This window comes from Zeus faber, assembly GCF_960531495.2.
Source record: "Zeus faber genome assembly, chromosome: 20".
In the NCBI taxonomy this organism is placed as follows: domain Eukaryota; kingdom Metazoa; phylum Chordata; class Actinopteri; order Zeiformes; family Zeidae; genus Zeus; species Zeus faber.
In genome coordinates this window covers 26,236,625-26,252,662 of record NC_137207.1, presented here as the reverse complement: position 1 = coordinate 26,252,662, position 16,038 = coordinate 26,236,625, and the positions used below count along the sequence as shown (strand labels likewise).

The 16,038-nt window shown below is 50.2% G+C and overlaps 1 protein-coding gene across 2 annotated transcripts in view; it reads right to left on the bottom strand.

Moving 5' to 3' along the window:
• Positions 1-16,038, bottom strand: part of vti1a (vesicle transport through interaction with t-SNAREs 1A) — a 161,917-nt gene that overhangs the window by 47,844 nt on the left and 98,035 nt on the right. The window contains exons 6-7 of one of the 2 annotated variants that reach the window (XM_080021521.1): positions 11,593-11,663; positions 7,462-7,523 (exon numbers count right to left, since the gene is read on the bottom strand). In XM_080021521.1, the coding sequence (XP_079877647.1) occupies positions 7,462-7,523; positions 11,593-11,663 (133 nt within the window). Of the gene's footprint in view, positions 1-7,450; positions 7,524-11,592; positions 11,664-16,038 lie in introns of both variants that reach the window. The other variant, XM_080021522.1, reaches the window with a different exon arrangement.

The window sequence follows — 16,038 nt, the reverse complement described above, 5'->3', positions numbered from 1 at the left end:
AAAGCACTTTGATTTGTATATAGTGTATGAAAGGTGCCATCCAAAAGGCTTTCATTGTCATTATAATTATAATTATCATTATAATTATGTCTGAAATTAAGGATGATTTGCAAGAAAAAAACAAAGCAGGGACTGATTCATGGCCCAGAACGATGCTGAGAAGCTGGTTCAACCAAAAATATATGATGAAGTTAAATCTCAGAACGCGCCCCCTGCCCCCCGACGAGCACTGATGCAAACTGTACAGTGAACACTCTAATGAATGCATACGGTACAGTACGCTGCACACGCTGATGTGTGTGTGTGTGTGTGTGTGTGTGTGTGTGTGTGAGATTAAGTGATGTGTGTGTGGGATTTTGGGACGGGGGGGGTCAGGTTTTTTAGCGCTCCGCTGGCAGAGGGAGAGATGGACATGACATAAAAGGAGGAGAACGTTCCCTGGATAGAAGAGGAAGAGCGTACAAGGCTGATCTCAGTGGACGCAGCTCTACGGGGGGAAAAGTAAGCGTGTGTGTGTGTGCGTGCGTATGTGTGTGTGCGTGCGTATGTGTGTGTGTGTGTGTTTTGAGGGGGTTGGGGGGTGTCACACTATATGAATTGCAAAAAAAAAAAGGGAAATGAGCACAAAAATAGTACATGGAATTATAGTGGCAGCAACCAAGAGATCAGAGAGAGAGGGGGATAGCGAGAGAGGGGAATATGGAGGGAGAGCAAGGGAGAGAGAGGGAGGGAGAACCAGAGGGAGGGAGGGAGAATACAGGAGAAAGGAGGATAAGACGGGAGTTTGCGTCGCAGGGGTTAATCATGGTAGCGGAAGAAGACGTCACTATGATTGTGGACAGGTATGCGCACTACATGTGTAACACTGCAAACTAGGGCTTGAGAATATTTTCAGGGATTGTTTATTGCGATTTTCCCCACGGATTAATGCTCTAAATAATTTTAATTTAGTTTAATTAATCAATGTGATAGTTTTACACAATATTAAAACAACAACATAGATCAATGTCTAAAATAGACTTTTTTTTCACTTAAAGAGACATGAAACTGCCTCATATATTTGAAGTAGAAAATATTACGTATATACAAATAAATAAATAAAAATCACAGGACTAAAGAAATATTTCATTAAATAAAAATGTATTCATCAATTAACTGATGAAACACTTCACCCCTAGTGACCAGTAGAGGGGCTCACGGCCCAACGCAGCCTCCTCCACATCCAACTCCCCTGGTGCGGTACTTTTCTAAAACAAGGTGCGTGCGTGCGTGCGTGTGTGTGTGTGTGTGTGTGTGTGTGTGTGTGTTGGGGGTGCAGACATAAATATAATTTGTTTCATCTTTCAGCTTCAATTAAAGAAAATCTAATCTTTTTGTTCCACTTCACAACAGGACTTCAAGAAGCCTCAGAGTATCTCATCCATCTGCATCCCAGCGCTGCCCAACGCTGGAGCAGAATCCATTAAATATATGACCTACATATCACTGTTAATATTCTACTGCCAGGGAGGGAAACGGAGGGAGAGAGGGAGGGGTGGGGAGAGAGAGAGAGAGCAAATGGATGGGAGAGAGAGAGAACAGGAGGGAGAAAGGAAGGGGGGAGAGTGGGAGAATGGGAAGGGGGATCGAGAGACAGAGAGAGAGAGAGAGAGACGGAGAGTAGGAGGGGGAGAGAAAGAGAGGGAGGAAGGGAGACAGGGAGAATGGGAGAGAGAGACGGGGGGAGGGAGAAAAATAAAGGGAGGGCGCGAGGGAGAGACAGCGAGAGAGAGGGAGGGAGGGAGGTAGGTAGGGAGGAAGGGCAAGGGGGAGGAGGGAGACAAGGAGATAGAGAGAGAGATGAGGGCGGGAGAGGGAGAAACCGTCAGTTTAACGTGACGAGTGAACACCACAAACACAGCCAGCAAATTTTTATTTTTTTTTATTTTATTTGGCTCAAACCTAGGTCACAACTCCACTTTTCACCCTGACCCAACGGGGTGAGACGCTGGGAACCGGGCGGATCCGCTCCGCGGTAAAAACCCGCTCCGCGGTGGAACCGCCGCTCGTTTCTGCGTCTCGCCGTCTCCCGTGTTTGACCTTCCTGAAGCGCGCGGCTGATGGCCGGGACGTGCAGAACGGCCCCGCCCGCCGCTGAATGGCCGCGCTGCCGTCGGCGCGTTCGCCTCGGTCGGACCCGGGCACTGATCTCTTAATCACTGTCCAGAGCGGGCGCGGCCCCCCACCCCTCTGAAGGCGGCGGCCCCGTCCGTCCGTCCCCGCCGCTGCCAGCCCCCTCCATAAATATGGAGCTCTTCTGCGCCCGGCCCTTGCTTATGTTTTCTGTCTGATATCTCGGCCCCATTCCCATTTCAAAGGGAGGTCCACCCGGGGCCTTGACTTTTTGATCTGCCTGGCGACCACCTGCATGCGGGATCAGCTGCCAGCGCGAGAAGACAACCCCTCCACTTCCTCCACACACCCCCCCCCCCGCCTCCTCTGCCCTTCGCCCCGCCTCCTCCTTCAAAGATGCTGCCCGGCACCACAGTGGTCCTAACTGGGTCTGGAGCCACATGCCGTTCCATCGCGCGGGTTCTTTGCTGTCCAGCGGTGGGGAAGCTAATGCGGCGGTTTGCCTCGGCTGGGCTGAAGTCAGAGGGCCGTTTCAGAAACCAGTGAGAGGATAAAGCGTCTGTTTAGGCTAACGCGAAGGCCTACGGATTCCCTTACCAGGGATGGTGGTCCACAACCCGGCCCTCTGACTAGGCCTCTTCAAATCAACACTAATAACGACTGTAGAGACACTACAACGAAGCCTCCGTCTTAGGAGACTTTAACTTTTGGCCCGATCTGGACATGTGCGTTTTAATGGTGAATAGTAATTAGTGAGGAATCGAGGGATCCTGAGATGGTGGAACTAAGCGTGCTTTTCAACAGCGCCGATAAGAGTTTCTGTGTCAAGGACCAATGTGGCATCTCGCTGTTCTTTCGGCTCCGCCTTAAAAAGGTTTTTTTTCAGGGGAGCCTGCTTTCAGGAGAGTCCAGCCCACGCCCCTTGGACTAAATGGCCCTTCAAATAAACCCCTTCAACTGGTCCTTGCCAATTGCCGTGGCTCGCTGATGAGTGTCATTGTCATATTATGACTATTTAATCAGAGTAATATGATTTCCGTTAACAGGCATCGCTATTAAATCTTAATGAGATCACTTTGCCCGTGACAATATAATTAAAACCCTCAGGACTTCAGATGACTGGATGAATTATTTAGGGCGAGGGGAGGCCTGACGGTGGGACATCCGCAGAGTCACTGAGTCACGTCGCGGCACTGCTTTTTTTGTGCAGGATATTTAATATAAAGTGAAATTTAATGGAAATAAACGTCAATGTCATACTCTAGTTCCAGACATTGCAAGCAGACATTGAAGGATCACAACCATTCCTCATTTTTATGATGATTTCTCCTGAATTATGAGTACTGAATGACTTATGTTCTTTTAATTTACTACTTACTTTTATTTATTACTACTTTAAATTCTTCAATAATAATCAAATAACTCTCGACGTACCGACAGATTCCTATCGTGCAGCCGACGCCACAGTGCACAAACACAGTCCTCCCGAGTAAAGTTTCGAGGCAGGCTTTCGGTGCTCCGACCGAGGCCCTCCTTCAGCTCTCCAAAAATAAAACAAAAAAAAACAACCCCCAAAAAAACCTCAAATAAACCCAAATAAACACAAGATTAGCAGAACTCTTTGTTTTGTTATTTAGACCTTCATGCAACCCTCCCAACCTCGTCCTAATTATCGTGTCAAGTTCATTTTTTTCTCTTTTAAACAAAAGGCTAATTTCCACGGAGAACAACAGCTATTTGGGAGGTGTGCGTCTCATAACGTCTCTAACAAACAAGCGACGTCCACGCGGCCTTTAAGTTTAATTGGCTCCACTGAACTCTGGCAGAGGGATTAACGGGTGTGTGACGGTAGCCAGGCCCCGGTGACGGCGAAGGCCTTTCAAGGAGGGGAGCCATGTCTGAAAACCCACTCAGGTGGTTGGCAACCAGGTTCCTTCGCAGAGGGTCAACCGTCGTCATGGAAGATTCACACAAGCCAGTCAGTTTGTCCAGGCACGGGACAAACCTCGCGACAACCTCCACTTTTTACTCGGTTTTACACAGAAAGCACACGACTATTTATGTTTTGACAAATGTACTCACATGAAAAAGGAAGCTGTACGATGGGTGCAATGCAAATCTTGATCCAAGACGATTAGGAAAAAAAACAAAAAAATAAACAGTTTGTTTTTCTCCTTCACTTTAATGAACATCTTCTGTTAATGAGTCTGGGTGCAGCGAGCGCCTCAGAAAACAACAACAAACTGCACAGAACACAATCAGTTTATGAGCCTCCAGGTGGGCGAGTCTCAATCTCCGCTTTTCCTCTCGGCACGATTCACAACGAGAGAGAAACGCCATAAATCTCCCTCGTGCCGCCGCCGGCGCCGGGCCCAAAATCACAACACTACAAGTGGACAATCGGCGCCTCCCTCGCAAAAGAAAAGAGAATTAGTTGAGAGGGAACCGCCGGCGTCCTGACGCCTCACACAAACAAACACACACAAACATACTATTAATCAAAAGGCATCAAAACCGGGGGGAGCAGATAATGAAATGAATTGAGAAATGAGGAAGAAGGGAGGCGGCCATTTGTCTTGTTAGAGTCGACGCTCCAAACTCAACGGCTCACAACTTTCTTCTCTTCAAACGTGGACGACGGGGATGATTAAAAAAAAGGAAAGAAAGAAAAAAAAAAACTCTTTTTGGTACAAAACACAACAACAAAAAAAAAAAAAAAAAAAAAAAAAGGAGAAGAAGGGGACGGCGGAGGGAGGGAGGCTTCCGTCAAGCAGAAAGGCGGAGCGGCCGTAAGTGAGTGTCTCGGCGTCGCGGGCCGCGCTCCGGAAAGTCCCCATAAATCCTGATTTGGGTGTGGGCGCCTGCCGGGGGGGGGGGCTCGACGCACATGGGGGAGTGGAGGGGAGAGGTGAGGAGGGGGGGGGGGGTGGCAGCCTGCCTCTTAGTGTGCGACATTTGATTAAGTCTTCCCATTAGGTGACAGCTGAACTTTAACATTAATATGATAATATTGAAATAAGCGTGTGTTATTTACCGGGCGAGGCGGGGGCGCGTGCGGGGGGGGGGGGGGGTGATGAATGATTTGTGGACAGCTTCTGGTGACATGCCCGGCGAGTCCACCCCCCCCCCCTCCCCCCCCCGCGGGCCCGCCGACAACCCCCCCCCCCCACTCCCACCCCTCTAATCAGACTTGACAAAACGGAGACATATGCAGAAATATTGGTCACAGCCGGCGTCACAGGACTGCCCAGGCATCCTCCCTCTCTCCCTCTCTCTCCCCCTCGCCCTCTCCCTCTCTCTCCCCCTCTCTCCCTCACTCCAGTAAGTGCCGGCCGCCCTCGCTAGCCGCCCTCCAAATTGTCTCCGGGCACTGAAGCATCTATTTCAATTGGCACTTCCTTGCCGGCCCCGGGATTTTACATTTAGCCGGTGTCATTTACATATTACTCTTAATCAAAACCCACGGCGGCTCGACGGCGACGGAAGCAAAAAGGGGGAGCGAGAGGAAAAGAGAAAGGGAAGCGTGTCGTCGCGGTTCACGGACAGGCAGTTTATGAAATGGAGATGTGACAAGGCGCTGCGCTGCGCTCTGTGTGTGTGTGTGTGTGTGTGTGTGTGTGTGTGTGTGTGTGTGTGTGTGTGTGTGTGTGTGCGCCCGCGCGTGGTGCGGACGCCGTGGAGACGACGGACACGGACGCAGACAGTGCAAGTCGGGCTTTCCTGACAATAATAATAACAACAACAACAAAAAAACCCTAAATAAAGGAGAGCAGGGGAGCGAGCTGAGCGGGGGGGGTCGTCCTTTCAGCCCCCGTCCATGAGACGGCGTCGGGCGGCGCCGCCCTCCGCCACATCCGCCTTGCGGCAAAGCAAAGCTGGCTTTGTGAGCAGAACAGTGGGAGCATTCAGGACATCATGACTAACTATTCGCCTCATTAATAAGAAAGAAATATAAAAAAAAATAAAGGCCCATATGATGAGGGAGAGAGCAACCTTGGCGAGCCTTCCGCAGAGAAACAAGCACCATGATCCTTTATTTCCCGGCACGGAAGGACAACTCCGCCCGAGTAAACACGATGAAAAAAAGGTTGTTATCCAAAGTGGCGGCGAAGTTGTGGCTGAATGAGGTGGGTGAGGGCGGGGATACGCTCCCGCCGGCGTTCCATCCCAGCGTCCCTCAGGCAGCGGCAATTCACCGTTCGCAAAAGAATGATCGGCGTCCCCCAACGCGCACTCGGCGAACTTCCGCCGCCGCAAAAGCTGAAAAGAACCGATTTGACGACTCACGAGGAAAAGACGGAACGCGCGAGTCAATCCTTCAAATGTTTGCCTTCAATTCCAAGCAAATCGCCTCAATTTGAGCCTTTGAGGGACTTGGTGAGATGTCTTAGTTTCCAGCGAATGACACGCCGGCCGGCTCAACACGTCAACAACAACAACAGCATACACTCGACATCTGAGAACCTAAACAACCAAACGTCGTGCAATGTTCATGTTCCTTTTAAAACTCAGCGCGTCTGCGTGCTGGCGTGGATGCCAGTCGGTTCTCCCTGAAAGACGGGCCGCTGAATTGAAGACGACGGCGGCGTGGCCGGTGAGCGCCGGTCAAATCAGTACACCGCTAGGGGATACTGTGACGACACGCGGGCGGAGAAGACTCCTCAACCTTGGGTCTCATCGATCGCTGTGCATGTTTATGGCAGATACACCCGCAGGGGGTGAGAGGTGGATTTGGAAGCCACCCGCCGAACCCGAGCCCCGGAAGGAGGGCCTGGAAAAACTCCAAGAACCAAACTGCAAGAAGGGACTTGAAGGGGGGGGTTCACGCTTCCGCCCGATGGGTTGTGAAGGAGAAACACGGTCACACATGTATTTGTCACTGTGAATACAATCATTTTCAAAGTAATTGGTCGTGATCGGTACATTCACTCGCGGTAGCAAAGTAAATCGTTGTTTTTTGTTTTTTTTTGCGTTGTTGAACCTTGACACCCTACACTGCGGAGACGACCAACGGCAAAGAAACTTGGCTGAGTTCGCAGTCGCTCGTGAAACCAAATAGTCTAATTACACTTCCTTCATTGGCGCTTTGCTCTCCATAGTTGGCGAGCTCCCCAACGCGCTAAGCGGCCGTTACCGTAGCACCGCCAGCGCCTGCTGTGCACGGACACACGGAGGAATCTCGCGCCGCGAGTCCGAGACAGCACATCGGAAACCTCAAAGGCTCTTTCCTTACTCCCCCCCCAAAAAAAAGAAATTTAAAAAAAAGAAGAAGAAGACGGTGACGGTGCAGGTGAAGCGCGCTACATCCACAGAGTAACAGGAGAAACGGCTTCCCTACCTGGTGCTTACCTTCTCAGCATGCCCGTCAGGATACGAGAGCTCTTGCCCAGGTTGGCGTCCGTCTCTCTCAGCTGTGGGAAGGGGAAGCAGAGGGAGAAACGACCAAGATGAAGGACCGAGCAGGAGACTTAAAAACAACGCAACTCACTTGTTTCATCGTACTATCCGATGAATGGCACGCCCCGGGTCCCGCCGTCACTAAGAAAAGCTCAGAAAAATGGCGGCGCGACGGAATAAAACGAGCCACAAAAATGAGTCCCGCGGTGAAGCCGGAAAATACTGAGGATGCTCCTCCATGGGCCCCGACCGAAGGAAGCTACAGCTGGCGAGCGACAGCACAGGTCACCAGAGGCTGTATCACCATAGAGGCAGAGATGGATGGAGCACATTCGCCTCTAATGGGGAAAACCAAAATGCCTAAGACACGGAGGACCTCCATCTTCCGTCGCAGGCCGGCCCGCCCTCAGCAGTGTGTGATGGACCTCCATGCAAACACATTCTGAATGACCACCACAGACGTCACACTTTCCACCGTCCCTCCAGGGTCTGGGATCTCTCAAGAGGCGGAGAAAAAAGTCTGAAAGCCACTGTTTGTCGGCGGTGAGAAAACGCTGACGCGTCGCTAAGCGAGCGGCCGCCGGACGCTCCCCGGTGGTGGGAGGGTTTTTGGGGGGGGGTTAACTCGTGGGGTCTTCATCAGAGAACTTCTCCACAGACGCTGAGGAGCCTCCCCCTGATCTCCAGGTGACGCAGGATCCGCTTTTTTTGGGTTTCCCAACGTCATCAATCTTGCTCCGCCTCGTCCCGCATTTCTCTCAATTGCCGCCCGTCACGTCACCTCTAGTCTTCCACTGAACTTTTTGTTTGTCGCGTCTGTTCCTGTCGCCGTCTAGTTCTCTGTCCGCCCGTCTGTCCGTCCGCCTGTCTGTCTGTCCGACCCCGCCCCCCTCCGTCTCTCGTTCCCCCGTCGCTCCTCTCATTTTCATGGCTTTAACATGGTGCGCCCCACAGTCTTTCCTCCGTCTGTGCCCCCTTTTCCTCCCTGTGCCCATCTACCCTTCCCTCACACCATCACTTCATCTCATCCCCCCCCACCCCTCGCTCCCCGCCTCTGGCGCACGGGGTGCCGGTGTGGCGCAGGTTGCCAGATCCGGGGGATAGATCTGGGATGAGTTGGGGGGCGGTGGAGGCTGCAGTTCGGGCCCTCTGGCAAAGACAAGCCCTGCAGTTTCCTGATGTCTGCCCTCCCTCCCTCCCTCCCTCCCTCCCCCCCAGACGGCTCCCACTTTACACCAAAATACATCTCTCTCCCTCTCTGAACCCTTCTTACTCTCCGTGTCTCACTCTCACAGAGGATCAAACCGCAGCCCCCTTCCCCTCACACCCTTTAAAAGAATGCAGAGGTTCGTCTCCTACCAAAGCCAAAGACCTCACATGTGAAAGATATTTTCCTGCCCCTCGTACCGTAGCTCCACAAGTGACGCCGGGATCAGACGACGCGACGGGCAGTCCTCCTCCCCCGGCGACAGTGGCGTCCCTCCCTCCCCTCGCCGTGTTTACATACAGGCACGTGCACCGTGGCGCACTCTGTCGACCGGCTGGTCGACGTCAGGTCGACACGTTGTAGGAGTTGTGAGACGAGGCAGGGAGACACAAAAAAATTCTGACGTGCCAGACTTTTCGTCGGGGTGCTGTGGGGCCCCGGGGCCTCCCCGATGTTCGTGTTCGGGGCCGAAGCCGGATATTTGTCGGCCAGGACGAAATCAGGTCAAAATCGATCTGGGTTTGTGTAGTCTGACCCTGGTATAAGTTGAGACTGAGAGTTTGTTTTTGTTTGTTTTTTTTAAGAGCTCCAGACACACTTTCAAAAACACAGTTAAAAATAAAAAGTATGAGAAGAAAAAATATATATATATACACATTTTGTGTGTGTTGATTTCATCTTAAAGGAGTGGTGCTTTCACCTTTTCCAATGCAATTAACAAACTCATTCCAACAAATGATTGCACAGACGAGTCATTTTGACAAACATTCGGAAACGTCTTTGATCAGGAGATCATTTTAATGTCGTTTTCTCACTGCGTCCTTCAAATATTCCAAAAGCCGAAAATAGAGACGATATCAAGAATCCAAAAATGTGACAGATCATCAGTAAATGGTCATTAATGTAGAATGTACAGTATGTGCTGAACGGTGAAGGGGCCAAACACCAGTATGGTCCTCCACATACTCATCTTATGCTGTTAAGCTACAGTGCATGAAAATGAATTCCACAATGGAACTCATAGGATGTTTGCTCTGTTTAAATATGCATAAATAGTGAAATTACGCTTGTATGTTACATTAGCTGTTGCATAAGTTTTAGCTCACCAAAAGGACGTATTGACTAGTGATTTGGTTGAAATGACTGAGCAAAGCATCAACTCCTTCGTATGACCTGTAGCAGCCCCTTCTTGGAAGATTTAACCTCAAACCAAAAGCCTCTCTCCAATATCATTTGTAGGCATGTATGTAATATTTGGAAAAATGAACATCCAAATATTCCATTAATTGGCCTTTCCTCGTTTGGAAGAAAGGGGTTAACAAAGTCCTGAGAGTCCCTGGTGAAGGAGCCGGACTCCATCACCCGCTGGGGGGGAGGGGGGTCCAGAGGTTTTGAGAAAGCGTCTTGACGAGAACACAATCTTTCGACCCGCAGTTCGAGCCTGCTATTGACTTCCATTTGCACGGCGGAAAGCAAAACACAGGGCCACACCGCCTGCTGAGAGGCAGCGTGTGTGCATGTGCCTCTGTGCGCGCGTGTGTGTTGGTATTTATGCTTAGACAATACCCTCCGAACTCCATCCTCCATCTCTTTCATGCAGAAACCATGTAAAGCAAGGCTCCCATCCTGCCTCCTCTCATCCCCTTCACATCTCCCTCCTCACTTTGCCTTCACCCCACAAAAAGACCTTTAAAGGCAAAATGTGTGATGGTGTGTTTGTGTGTGTGGGTGTGTGTGTGTGTGTGTGTGTGTGTGTGTGTGTGTGTTGAGCAAAGGAGACTCACAGGAAGTAAAGAGAGAGAGAGAGAGAGACGGAGCTCTCCACCTCTCTGCAGACACTGTGGGCCTTATGAAAGCAGATGTTTGGTTTGCTTTGAAACAGGCCCAGTGCAGTGTTGTGATCTTTAAACTGGCTGTGTGCGAGGGGGGCCGCCGGGGCCCGGGGCCGCTCACCTGGCCCTCGCAGCTATTTCAATACCATCCTTCAGACATTTGTACTTTTGTACTCTAAATTAATGATGATCTGGATGAAATGAGGGTCAAATTTCGTAAATTTAGACATCATACTCTATATTACCAAGTAGATTATAGTAGATTGTTTGACATGGGGCTTTGTGAGGCAGCTTTTGAATCCACGGCTGTCTTGGTACCAATATTACTAAAAGAAATCTGGATTCATATTTATATTAGAAAATTCAGGGAGCACTTTATGCAGCATTTTAGGCTGGATCAACTCTAAGTACTTTTACTTTTTATACCTTAAGTACATTTTAGAGCAAGCACTTATAGCAGAAACGTCAGAGTGGTACTTTCACTTTTACTTCAATCATTTTGTGGCATAGTATTTTTTAGTATTTAGTTATTTAGTTGTAGTTATTATATTTTATTTTGTTATTATTTATTTAGTTTATTCAGATAGTTTATGTAGTATTTATTGTAGTTTTAGTTCAGTAAAAGATCAGAGTAATTAATCTACCACTTTATGTGTGTGTGTGTGTGTGTGTGTGTGTGTGTGTGTGTGTGTGTGTGTGTGTGTGTGTGTGTGTGTGTGCGCGCTTGTTTTACTGTGCAGTAGACACAGTAGACATGCATTACTGTGGGAAGCAGGTTGGCATGTACAGCTGCATGGAAAACATCGGTTTAGGGAACATGGTTTTAATGAGCGGAGCGTTGAGCGCTGCAGAAGCTTTGTTGTCATCAGTGTTGTGCGTTGATCTCCTATCCCACTGTCTCTCACACACTTGTTAGGACGTACAAGTAGCTGTGGGTGTGTGCTTGTATATACTGTGTGTGTGTGTGTGTGTGTGTGTGTGTGTGTGTGTGTGTGTGTGTGTGTGTGTGTGTGTGTGTGCGTTTGTGTGTGTGTGTACGCTCACCCGCTCCCGGGCTCTCTGGATTTTCTCACGGTCACCGTGCAGGTTCGACAGAATCTCCTGACCGACTTGTTCTGTAACGACACGAGAGAAACTCTAAGATTAGGTAACTGTTAGACGGACTGACCAACCGACCGACAGGCAGACAGAGAGACAGACAGACATATAGTCAGACAGACAAATAGATAGATAGATAGATAGACAGATGGACAGATAGTTAGATGGACGGACAGGCAGACAGGCAGACAGACAGACAGACAGACAGACAGACAGACAGACAGACAGACAGACAGACAGACAGACAGACAGTTATCGGCCTCATTGAGCTCCTGTGCTCGCGTCTCAAAAACATCCGTCCAAGCAGCCAAGGCATTGCCTCTAATTCGGCTCCTTCCCCTGAACCCCGGCTCGCCGCCGCGTTCCCGACGAGGCGCCTGACAAGCTCGTCAGCGGTCACTGTCACGTCTCCACCGTCCCCTCGGGCTCGGGAAAAAGCGAAGACAGCGCAAAACAGAAACCGAAAAAAACCGAAAGCCCCCGCCCCCCTCCGAAAACACAGCACACCGCGCGCAGGCGCGCGCACACACACACACACACACACACACACACACACACACGCGCGCGCGCACAGCCGCTAATGTAACTACATCAGCGGCGGCATTAGTGTTCAAAAATGAGAGACAGAGGGAAGGATCGCGTCTGGTGGAAAAAAGGAAGGAGGGGAGAGAAAAAAAAAAAAAAAGGAGAAGTGAGGAATCTTTGCGCGGATCAAAGCCGGGCTTTCAAGTGCACCGAACAAATAACGGAGTAAACAACACAGATGCTGACTGTACCACACTACACAGGTGCCGCGCTGCAAAGGGCCCACGTGCTGAGTGCCGGGTTTGGGGGAGGAAAGCCGGCGAAATGGGCTACATCTGGCAGTTAAACGAGGACGGGGCGGGCGGGGGAGCGACAGCGCCGTCGAGTGAACGACGTTTGTCTCCGATTCACGCACAAAACGCCTCGAACCCGTCTCTTCCTGCCTTCATTAATTTCTAATCAGGGAGGAGACAGATTGAAGGATACCCAGATTAAACAGTGCAGTCAGACAGTAACATGTGACAAATAGGGCAGATTAAAAGACGGAGAGCAGGTATTAATAACCGTAATAACGCCCCTGTCGTAGGGAAAGAACAAGGACGGGCGCAAATCTCCCGTAAAACGGACAAACTCGGCGCGCCCATCCGTCCCTGTCGGCGACGAGTCTTCCTCCTCTGAATGAAGGAGCGGGACGCCTCCTCACCGGGGGGGGCGGTGGGCGGGGGGCCCAGTGGCAATGGCGACGACGGTGAACTGACGAATTCCTTTGGAGAGTGTGCTGCTGCAGAAACAACGCGGGACGGAAGCGCGGGACTTAGGACAGCCAAAGATACTCCAGTTTGCAGACGTCCACTCTTATGAGCGCGGGTCACATCTGGACGCAGTGGACGCTGGGGAACGCCTCCCCACAAAGGGGGGCAGTAGCTCTTGGATTCCCGGGGACACATATTTAGTCGCGCCAGTACAAAACGGCCCTTTGCCCCATTGAGCCGTCAGCAGTGCACGCAACACCGCGCCAAGGGCCAAGAATATGGGCCGGATTAGTTGATTTTTGTAAAATATGCAGCAAAGCTACAAAGAGCAGCTTCTGATTTCTACGATCAATACAAACAAGGTTTGTTCCGCACAAAAGTGGAAGACGGTACCGTGCTGCTTACATTTGACGTTCACGAGCAAGGTATGTTTTTATATATTTGTCCCTTATTAAGGTGAAAGGTGAAATGTCACATGGACTAATCAAGCCGACTGCTGAAATAAAAAGCAAAAATATATGATGCGGCTTTAGGAACAGTATATTTAGAAATATACATATAAAAGGTATTCCTTCAAGATGGAACATTTTCAGTTGGTCAGAGAAAAAAAAAAATGGTGGGGACGGGGGGTGGGCGAGGGCAAATAATTTTCTGTTAACACCCCTGAACTGCTCCTCGTTAGCCTGGGAAATATTCCCCTCCTGTTTAAGCAGCTATTAACAATTTAAATGACCCTGGCGCGGAGGCCTTGCTCCGACTCTCTTCCTAAAGATCCACATCCCCAAAGGTCCATTTAACAAGCCCATTACACTGTACTCACACCAGCACCGGAGAGGCGCCATTTAACTCGTTTCCTTAATGTAACTGTAGATAAGAATTCATGCAGAAAAGTTAGGCGGGGAATAAATCAAGGAGAGGGGGGGGGGGAACACAGTTCTCGGATTAGAACGCTTGGATTTTCCGTCGGGTTGGCTGCCACGCCGTCTCTGTAGCGCCTGACACACCTGCAAAAGGGTGATAAATAGCTCCCCACCATCAAGTGTGGTCCTTTCGATGTGCATATTCAAAGTTTGTCCAGCCGCTTGATTTTTTTTAATACCATACATGCGATTTCATTTATGAGAAATGTGACATGTGATGCCTTCTTAAAACATTTTCAAGAGAGATTTCTCACAAGAGTGGAAGGAGGATGGAGGTTCGTGGTGCACTGCGGGTTCGTGTGGTTGAGTGAGCGCCGCATTGATGTGTTTAGTGGTATTATGTAAAAAATATATATATATGTCGCAATCTACGGTGCAATGTCTAACATAGAGAAATATGATGGATATAGTGGGGTCATAAAATTCTAAATGAGGAGAATAACAAAAAAAACGATGCATTTGGGTGGCTCTGTCTGGGCTGCTGCGCTCGGCCTCGAGAGTTTTATGTAAAATGCAAATGTCCTGACCCGCGGATGTCAGCCCAGCCCAGGACTACACAGCCAGGCAGGCCAAACGCTTCCAGAGGCCCCCCCTGTCCTGCCCGGCCCTCAACTTTCTGCCTTCCGCGGGCACATATAATTGGAGACATCATCAATTTTACAGGAGCCAGCTTCGGCGCGGCTCCACAGTGGGACGTCTGGGGCCTCCGCCTTGCTTCCTCCATTGTATTTCCTTTCTTTTCTTTATGGTTTGCTCCCTCTGTCCCCAGAGCTGAAAGGGTACAAGACCTGACACCACCCGCTCTGAGGCTCAGCACAGCACCTTTTCATTAAGCGGCTGAGACCACTTTTTGAAGGTTACCGCACACACTTCCATCCGGACACACACACACACACACACACACACACACACACACACACACACACACACACACACACACACACACACACACACACACACACACACACACACACACACACACACACACACACACACACATCAACAAATGAGTGAAGGCTGCCCCTGGGAGGATTCTAGGCAGGCGAGGTACAGCCAGAAAAACCCCACTCTTTCTTACCCTAGCACACGCACACACACACACACACGCGCACACACACACACACACACACGCAGACACACACACACACACACACACAGACACACACACACACGCATGCACGCACGCACGCACGCACGCACGCACGCACGCACGCACACACACGCGCACACACACACACACACACACGCAGACACACACAGACACACGCACGCACGCACGCACGCACGCACGCACGCACGCACGCACGCACGCACGCACGCACGCACGCACACACACACACACACACACACACACACACACACACACACACACACACACACAAAGCTGGAGCCAACTTATATGCCTGGGACTCCCATGTGAACAAAGTTACTTGTCTTTGCACACTAACTCCTTTTTTTGAGGACTTCAAGTCTACACCTGCCTGGTGACACACTTTCATCACCACAATCAAAGTTGTACCCACACTGGGACGTATTTGTAATGCTGAGCCCACAGGCCATGAGGCTAGCGTCTTCACTACACTGAGCTAGAACTCAAAATAAAGAGGTGCCAACTGCTAGGTCGCGGGGGGGGTTACAGTGGTGGTGGTGTGTGTGTGTGTGTGGGGGGGGGGGGGGGTTGCTCGACAATGCCATGACAGCTTCCTCATAACAATAACACGACCCTTCTTGAATGTTAAGTCAGCTGCAACCCAGCACAGCAGAGTGACAGCGGCTGGCAGAGGCTCTGAGGGCCGTAACGAGGGCTCCCATCAGGAATAAACAGCGTTTCTGCACAACTTTCTGAAGCTTTTAAACAAAAGAGGCTCTCTTCCCCCCGGAAGAGGACTCTCCCATGAATCTGCAGTTCTCAGGTGAGGACTGAGGACGACGCGGCCGCAGGGTCCAGCCTGTGCGGCGTCCACGGCTGTGGGACCTCCTCCATCGATCAGGTAATGGCGGGCGGGCCCCCTCCCTCTGCTGGCCCCTGTGTGTGCGTCTGGATTTTGCAAAATGTCAGTTTAAAACTTTATTAGTTTTATTGTCTTCTGCATTAATAAATTAACACGGATCATTAATATGAACAGAGTGAAGCATTTCTTCACGGTGAATATTGTGACATCCAACGTTGATGTTAATAACATTATTTTATATAC